At 38.2% G+C, this 9,528-nt stretch overlaps 1 protein-coding gene across 1 annotated transcript; it reads right to left on the bottom strand.

Annotated features, from left to right (window-relative positions):
* Window positions 1–8,108: 8,108 nt before the first annotated feature.
* On the bottom strand, window positions 8,109–9,252 carry LOC141588344 (uncharacterized). Its single transcript, XM_074409790.1, has 2 exons — window positions 8,997–9,252; window positions 8,109–8,893 (listed from the first exon to the last, which is right to left on the bottom strand). Exons 1-2 carry the CDS (start codon window positions 9,250–9,252, stop codon window positions 8,109–8,111), a joined length of 1,041 nt encoding a protein of 346 aa, XP_074265891.1.
* Between the last annotated feature and the right edge of the window lie 276 nt (window positions 9,253–9,528).

Below are 9,528 nucleotides of genomic sequence, written 5' to 3'. Positions count from 1 at the left end.
TCGCACATATACACACGGACTCCACGTTCCCATACCATGTGACTGGCTTAAGTGTCATGGGGCCAAGATTTTGAAATGAGGGCGCCTACTCACCCAAAACCTAGCATCAGCCGGGGCTCCCATTACACATACACCAGGTTCATTTTATTAGACTCCCTATGTTCATTAGGTTCATTTGTTACAGGTTCCAAAATCGTCGCTCTGATACCATTTGTAACACCCCCATACTCCAAGTGCCTTACCAGGACCACTCAGGTATAAGGATGCCACCATCTCGGTTGCCCGAGGTACTGAATATCATAAGACAATAAAGAAACGTACTTTTAAAGTAATTATAGATTAAGCGATTACATGTTATAACAAAAACTAATAAAAGGAATTACAAGGTTCTCATACGGTCTACAGCTAAACTATCAAAGCTACTAGACTTCGTCTGACACAGCGGAAGACTTCTAACTGCCACGTGATGACTCATCCCAGCTATCCCATACGCGTCATATCACACCTGCTCAATAATCGCCACCACCCCGAATGGATCACCACAGTTTTTAAAACATTTAAACGGGGTCAGTACTAATCACACAATTCAATACATATATCAACAATAAGATAAACAGACAGCTGAACTGTCACACACACACACACACACACCACCAACCAACTCCCATCATCTCAACACTGACTGTCCACTGGACCAGCCCTGCCAGTGGGGGACCGCAGCCGTTCCCACCTAAGCCCCGCTCATCAAACGAGCGATAACCCTGTCCATTAATGTGCACATCCCCTTCCGTGGCGGGTTCCACGAAGGGCGAAACTAGGGCGTGAGATCACTCCCGCAAGTGACCCCACTCAGCCGAGAACGCATCTCGAGAACCATCAACAAACACAACCACAATCACAATCACAATCACAATCATCATATCAAACACTAACTACAGCACATCACCAATATCCCATTATGGGACTAATACTGAGTAGGAAATCCTACCTGGAAAGCACAACAGTCAGACGGTATCAACAACTGTACCAAAAAGTCTCTTCTACGAACCCTCCTCCTATCATACAGCACATAAAGACTACACATCACAAACTACACACCAAAACCCCCAATTCCTAAATTAGGGTTTAACCAATCTTAACAAAACATTATAAAAACTATATTAAAAGCTTACCCTCGACGCAAGGAATCCAACGACACGAAAAACGACAAGAACCGACCGTCTGAACTCCGGGAATTGCTAAGAATGCGATTAGGAAGATGAACTGGTTGCTTTCTCTCTTAAACAGGGTTTTAGGTTTTGTAAAAGTGATTTAAAACAATGACGACTATGTTTAAATACCTCAATCGCATAATTAACAAAACCCGAGAAAACTCCCCGTAAAACCGGACACTCGATCGAGTACCCAAGGTACTCGATCGAGTACCCCCTTACTCGATCGAGTACCCCAGCTACTCGATCGAGTACCCAACAGGTCAGAAACTATTCTATTTCGCAACTTGCCCTTACTCGACAGAGTAAGGGCTACTCGATAGAGTACCCCAAGACTTATAAATACGGAGTATTACAATTGGGTGGGGTGATTTTGGTGGGGAAAGTTGGGGTAGTAGTTAGGATTTTCATTGTATGAGTAGTAAGGTACGTTTGTGTTGACTTGCTCCTCAAACTCCCCATACCCATAATCATACTCAAAAGATCCACCACATACTCCATATGTCAAGTCTTGAGCCAACAACTACAAGCATGGAAACTACAATAAAATGGTAAGAACGAACCTTGAGGAACAAGTTCCTCAAGGTTAAAGCAAAATTAAAATAGACAAACAAACAAGAACTTAATCACATAACACCGTCCCAGGCAACGGCGCCATTTTGGTGAGAGTGTCGTTGGGGCTCTCCATCAAACACATTTATATTCTCAACAAACAACTAGTTAGTGGTTAAGTCGAGGTCGATCCACGGGACGGTGTGCTTTGGGTTCTAAGTCTATCTATCTCAATTTATGCTAGTGTCACAATTGATTTAGGGTTTGTAGTTGTGCTCTAAACTAATACAAGCAACAAAGTAAAACAAGCAAGTAAAGGTGTAGGCAAATAATAAGGGATGCTAGGATGTCATGGGATCATAGGGGATTCATGGGAGTTGATCATACAAACATGTTCTCAATTAGATGCAAGTGCTTATTGTTGTAATGGGATCGAGTTGGTGTATAAGCTGACAATCCCTAAGAAAGTTTGGGTCCCGGAGCCGAATCGATTAGATTGTACAACACCTACAAGTCGACTTAGTCCTTCCTATTCAACTATATGTATGGTCTAATGAGGCTCGAGTTGGTGTATAACCTTACAAGCCCCATTGAAAAGATAGGTGATTGGTAGAAAATGCAAGGATTCATAGGCTCGCATTTCATCGAACATAACATGTGCATAAGTTGAAATCACAACAAGCAAGCAAATTAACTATGGAGACATATTAGATTAAGCATGAATCAATCCCTATGTTGGTTTTCCCTAATTCCCCATTAACCCTAGTTAAGGAAACTACTCACTCATTATCAAGTTCAACATGCTAACAAGGTTGTCAATCATACTAGCAAGGCAAAGCATGATGAATAAATGAAGGTGATTAACAATAATTAAACAAGGTTAAGAGAGAATTATACCTATGAAGATGATTCCAAATAATAAAGCAAAGAATAATAGAAGTACTTGATGATTGATGGAAGGTTGTCAATCCTCCAAATAAACCCAATAATCTTCAATTACCCAATAATAATAAAGCTTGAACAATAATTAAGGAAAGATTAATGTGGAATGGTTGAGATTCATCTATTCTAATCTACTCCTAATCTAATCTAAGAGGATTTTCTATTGTCCAAACATCCTTTTTAATTATTACAAATGGAATATATATAGTGGTACATCATTAGGTTAAGCAAGGGTGGATTAGTAAATAACAATGCTAAGTTTCAAATAGGGAATTGCAAGTCTCGAGGGAGATGCGCATATCACGTAGCTACTCTCACCACAATTCGCTCGGATCGAATTGAAGCACGGTTGAAACTGCCAAGGGATCCGCTCGTCTTGCTAGGGAGACGCTCGGATCAAAGGTCCCGGATCCGCTCGTCTCGTGCTCGGGCCGCTCGGATCTGGACAGGGCAATCCGCCCGTCTTGTTCTTAAGACGCACGGATCGTGGTTCAGTTTTCCACCTCTTGCTTTAGAAGCCTATGATCTACGTATACTCTTTATTCGTACTTCATTCATCATTGTTCTTGCCTCCGTTTCATACTAGTCCATCCAAGATTATCATCAAACTTCCAAGTATGCACGGGAGACGAGAATTCCGCTTCATTATCTCAATTCCTATAAAACATATAAAATGCACTAGGAAAGCAAAATAGGAAGGAATTAACGGATAAAATGGCCATGATATGCTATATTAGTATGCAAAATAGGTTCAATTAGGGGACTAAATGTGCGCAATTAAGAGTCACATCACTGCTGCAAGGCATTTATTTGTGCCCAGAGTGCACGATTTTCTTCTGATGCTTGCTCTTTTGCCCTTCTGTTCCCCTCCTTCATACTATCAAACGTCCTTTGCAGAGTGTCCATCCCACCGATTATAATTTGGGTTGGATTAAGCGGAGGAGTCTGGTGCCTGACGTGGCTTGCTGGGCGGGCTTCCGGTTCTTGTTGGACAGATCCTGCCTTCTTCTCTATTCGCATCTGGACTTCTCCCTCCCTGGATGCTTTTGGATTGCTTGTCTTCGGTGGAAGACCAGTTTTTTGTGGAGGTCCCGATCCTAAAACTTGCACTCCTGCCACCGGTGGTAGTCATGCCATCAGATGTTGTGACTGGCTTCCTTCAATCCTTAGAGCAGCGCTTTGCTTGTTTCCTGACATTATTTCGTTGTTGCTTGTAGCACGATTAACGATGACGACCACTATGCCCCACGGTGGGCGCCAAACTGTTTTGGTATTTTTACCGAGTTAATTGATTAGGGTTAAAGCAATCTAATATCACTAAGCGTACGTCATTGTTTGATGAATTGTGCGTGCGTTTGTATATGAATACCGAGATACGTAAAAAAAGAGATTTGACACATGAGATTTGGTGATGCGAAAACCCCAATGTGGAAAACGACCGCGGGAAAGGGACGGTAACCTTCCAAGTATTCCACTAGCAAGACAACGATAATATGCTACAAGTACAAGAGGCAAGACGGCTATATTGCTAGTGTTGTATGTGGGGCGATGTGTGTAAATGAATGATGCCCATCCCCTCCCTTCGTCTTATATAGGACCTAACCCTAGTAGGGTTTATCTGGCTTGGCTCCCAAGATTGCTGAGACCCAGCCAGTGGACTTGTCTTCTCTTTTTCGCAGCCCATTATCACTAACCCTCAGCTGCCCTTCCCTTCTAATCTAAGCGCCAATTCAGGAGCCTTATTCCCTCTTAGCCCAATTAATCCTTCAGCCCCAATATGCAGAATTTAATCCAAACAGTATGCTTTGAAGAAATGCCATTAATGAAAGCTTATGAACGTGATTACCAATGAATGAAGAAGATGAAGAAATGAATGTATTTTGAGAGAGAATTCCAGAGAAAACAAGCAGCTACATAAGATGGGATTCTATTAATATTCTGGGATAACTACAATGTTCGCACAGTCGCATCTTATTTTTATACAAATAGTAGCTTCATATGCAAGCTGCTAGGATTAGACTAATATCAAATTAAAAGAACACTCTCTTCTTTCGTCACATTGTCATCATCAGAAAATACCCTTTCTTCCTCAAATTTTCAAGTGCAATGTATACAGGTGCTGCACACAATGTCCCCAACCTCTCATTATTGTCTTCCTTCGACGCGCTTAACCCGAAATCGGTTGCCTTCAACGTCCTAACTGCCCATTTCAGCCAAAATCGGTTACCTTAGGTTCAACTTCCTAACTGCAAATCTCAGTTCCGTGTTCTGGATTGAAACTCAAGAGATCCCAATTCCTTGATTAAAGGACTATTGGCATTATTGGGTTTGACATCTATGGGAATCTTTCGATGATTTAATCTCTGTTCATGGACTTTTAGTTAGCTTCATCCCCTATTTACTAAATGAATAGACGAAACTCTAACTTTTTCCGCCTAAAAATATTTCCTAAAATAGTGCTTGATATTTTTAGCATATACTATACTATATGTGTGGACATGATAAGTTATAAATGGATATAATCTTTTGTATTTAAATATTTATAACATTTAATTTTCACATTCTTTACAAATTTATCTCCGATCTTTTTAGGATAAGGAAATTCTTTTTTTAAAGAACTTATTGATGATAAAAAAAGTTTGAGTTTTTATGATAAGAAGTTGCGGCTAAAAAATATGGTATTAGTAAATATTTGTTAAAATTCTTTGACTTGATAAAAAATTGCAGCTAAAAATATGTTATATTAGTAATTATTTATTATTTATAAATTAACATCATTAATTTCTCGCTAAAAAAAAAATTCAAAAAAAATACTCATTTTATTACTTCTTACGATTTAAACTTTTATTTATTTATCTAATCAAAATACATTAAGGAGAAATATGAAAAATAAGTGAATTGTCAATTTAAATTCTATAAACAATACATTAAAATGTAGAACTCTATAAATACCGTGCATATATTGCACGAGGTTTATATTAGTAACTCTATAAATACCGCGCATTCATTGCGCGGGATCTAAACTAGTTTGTTAACAATCATGTGATAGTTTTATAAAGAGGGTTTAGATTGTGCTATTAAAGTACACAAAATCTCATTAAAATAGGAGATGATAGATGAATCACAAAATCTCCCTTATGACGGAGGGTATCCGTCGCAAACTTGCGACGGATACCATATCGTCTCACAAAAAACCCATAAGGGTGAGAGACAAAGCACATGGAGTGGGTACCCACCTTGTCCCCTCTACCCATTTCCACTCACATATTACCCGTCGCAATATCCGACCCGTCGCAAGGGAGACCTACTGTAGATGAATAGAGGGGCTTAATACGCTTGAGGAGCTAATAGGTAAAAGGAATTTATTTTTGGATTATTAAAAAGTGGAATTATTTCCATCAAAATGGAGATAATCCTTATTGAAATCAAACCTAAATTAAGTTCCCGAAAAGACCAACATGTGTTCGGAGACTTGGAAGTACTACTACTTGTGCTTGTTTGTAAATTAACTAAGTTATAGATGACGATAGGGCGTTACCGGGTGACACAACATTTGAGTGCCACCATAATAAAATAAAATTAAAAAAATCAATAAATTGTAAAATAACAAATCACCGATACATTTCCCCCTTAAATATAAAAGGGTACAAAAGTAATTTGTGTAGTTGTCTTCTTCCTTATATCCTTCTTACTGATCCACTAATCCCATCATATCGCAAAGATCCAAATATATACAAATATGCTAAATTCCGTGACACTTATAGTCTTATACCATCCTTAACCATCTTTTTCAATTTCAAATTTCTGCCATAATTAGCATGAATTAAGTACTAATTTACCCAAGAATGGGCAAATTGATGCGTTCCCAAATGCATATTATTTTACATAAAGATTGGGTCTGCACAAATTGGCGATTGGCGATGCAATTAATGACGAACTAATGGTGAAGGGAATTTTTTATAGTTTACGATTTTAATGTGTTCTGGGCAACTAATTCTACTATACCAAACATACCCTTATTAGAAAATTTAATTCGGAATTTCAAATAGATGGGAGGAAATTGAAACTCGCATATAAATCAGAAATATATCCCTGGTGGCGCCGAAATTGGGTACCACCCGGTGGCGCCATCTCATTTTTCATTAATTATTTTGCAAATTGGGTCGTGACTCGGGAGTTATAGTGTCCAAGTATTGTGATATAGATTTAGCAGCTCTATGTTGGTGTTCTATGTTTGTTATGAACTAAACATAACATAACCCTGGAGAACGAGGGTTTTAATAAGAACTCGTACATTGCAAGACATCACCCAAAAAAAAAACAAAAAACCAGAATTTTTTTTTGGTCAACAAAGCGATACCGCACGATTCATGAAAGAATAATATTTAGAATATGCTAGATATTATTCTATGTAATATTAGTATGGGTTATTCTCATTGGTACCCTCGAGTTATCGACTCTTCTCACTGGTACCTCCGCCTTTTCATAATCTCCAATTAAACCCCTTAACTTCCTTCTTTATTCCCAACTGTTACAATAAATATTTTCCGTCAAATACATACTTCCGTTAGATTTATAACTGAGTTGCTGAGTGTACATTATCTCTCTCCCCCAAAATCCACTCTAAAGCTCATTGTACATAAGGTTTGTCTATCTCATTTTTCTTTAGCAATTTGACTATGGCGATAAGCCGATAACATCTCTTTGATTTTATATATACAACTAATACCTGCATATACTCCATTTGATTATCGAAACACTTGGCTATGGAGTACTAGATTAGTGGTCAACACTACATTTTGTTCACTATACTTTTCATTGATTCTCGCAACAAGAACTCAATTTCTCTTACTCAGGTTTGTTTTACATCATCTTCTACCTTTTAATCACTTGTACCAAGATTGTTTTTGCATGTTTAAAGTTTCAATTTCTATGAGTTTTCTTTGTTGAGTTTAATCACAAATCACTAGTCTATTGTTTCTAATTCTTTGTGGAGAATGATAAATGTGATGTACAATAAGTCTCCCTTAAGACGGATGGATATATCCGTCTTAAGAATAAAACGAGTCAAATAATCTGCCACTTGCGTAGGTAAGACAATTCGTATGCTATTTGACCTGTCTAAACGGATTGTACCGTCTTAAAAGAGATTTCGTGATGTAAAAAAAGGCAGAAGGCAGATACTTGGAATTGGAGGGAATCTAGAAAAGTTGACAGTAAATAAATGTGCTTATCAATTCTTGATCATGTCTTCCTTTTTGTAAAGATATGTCAGTTTCATGTTTTAGAACCAAAACAAAAAATTACTGTAACTTCTAAAAACATCGAAGATTCGTCTTCTTGCTAAGTAGCATTACATATCAGTCATAATACAAAATCAACTGCTATTATAACAGCAATTCTTCATCTTGTCTTCCTCTTATGACCCTTGCTTGATGTTCCATGGACTGTTGTTGCTACTGATGTCTGGGTGTTGACAATTTCAGCTGGAATTTCTGTCTCAGTATTGCCCAAAACTGCACCCTCTAAGTCCTCTAGTGAGTCAAAAAGTTTGATATGTGACTTGCCACTCACCTTGTTACAACGTTTGACAATCTTACCTTGCATTTTTGCCCTCTCTTTTGCAGTGTAACCTCCTTTGCATGTTTTTGAGTTATGTCCAAAGCATTGACATTTCGCACACTTTATTGATGTTGATCTTTTTCCCTTCCTTTGCTCCCCTGGTTCTCTTCTCCTATTTCTAGATGGTCTCCCAATTGATCTCCTTAGAGTGGGAGGTTCTAGGCAAGGTACATCAAACATAGGCCATTGCTCGCTATCGGGTATTGGATTAATGGACATACCATATGCCTCCTTATATCTCCTAACAGAATACCATTCACTCACGTAGTCAACGGGATCCCTTTTGGCAGATAATATTGCTCTAATAGCATGTTTGCATGGAATGCCATTAATTTCCCAAAGACCACAAGCACAAGTTCTCTTATTCAATGACACGTGCAGTTTAGTAGTACGACCGTCATGTACCTCAAATTCGCCCCTTCCAGATCGGTAAGCAAGACACGTTCTTGAATCTTTTTTAAGCACCTTCAACTCATTCATTATGTTAGGACATATCCCTTCATCTGGCCAAGAATCAGCTACATGTTGTCTTGTAGCGTATCTCACCATTGTCATTCTTCTAACACCTATTACATACAATAAATTTTATTAGTTCATTATAGCTTATATAAGAGCAAACTCACCTTCAAGGAGACTAATAGCAGCATATACATTTAAGAGAGAACTCACCTTCAAGAAGACTAAGCACTGGTAAGCATCTGTGTACTCCTAGTGTACTGTTAAAGCTTTCTACAAAGTTAGATGTATTCTCGTCACTACAAATTCTCGGGTCAAACTTGTGTTTCGCCCAAAGCTCCTTTTCTCCTAAATCAAGGAACCACCTAGCACACCCTTTCCCTGCATTTTGGACAACCATTTCAAGAGCTTTCTTGAATGAAAACTCTGATGTCGCATTAACTACTCTCCAAAACAACTGGTGCATCATTATTCCCGGGTATTCTGATTTGAAGTTTTTACAAAGATGCCTAGCACAAAACCTTCTATATGCCTCAGACCATACAATTTCCAAAGCTGGCTCTACACCCTGTTCAATTTGGGATGCATATTATATAATAAGCTTTCATATAAACTTATTAAGGCAAACAAATTTAACTAAATTAACAGGAGTTAATTATGATAAATTACCTTTTGTCTATCAGAAATGATTGTCCAATCACTTCTTTCACAACTAGAAATAACTTGCTTCAAGTGCCAAAAGAAA

This window comes from Silene latifolia, chromosome 6, assembly GCF_048544455.1.
Source record: "Silene latifolia isolate original U9 population chromosome 6, ASM4854445v1, whole genome shotgun sequence".
NCBI classification, from domain to species: Eukaryota; Viridiplantae; Streptophyta; class Magnoliopsida; order Caryophyllales; family Caryophyllaceae; genus Silene; species Silene latifolia.
The sequence above is the reverse complement of the archived record's forward strand: the minus strand, read 5'-3'. Positions and strand labels throughout refer to the sequence as shown.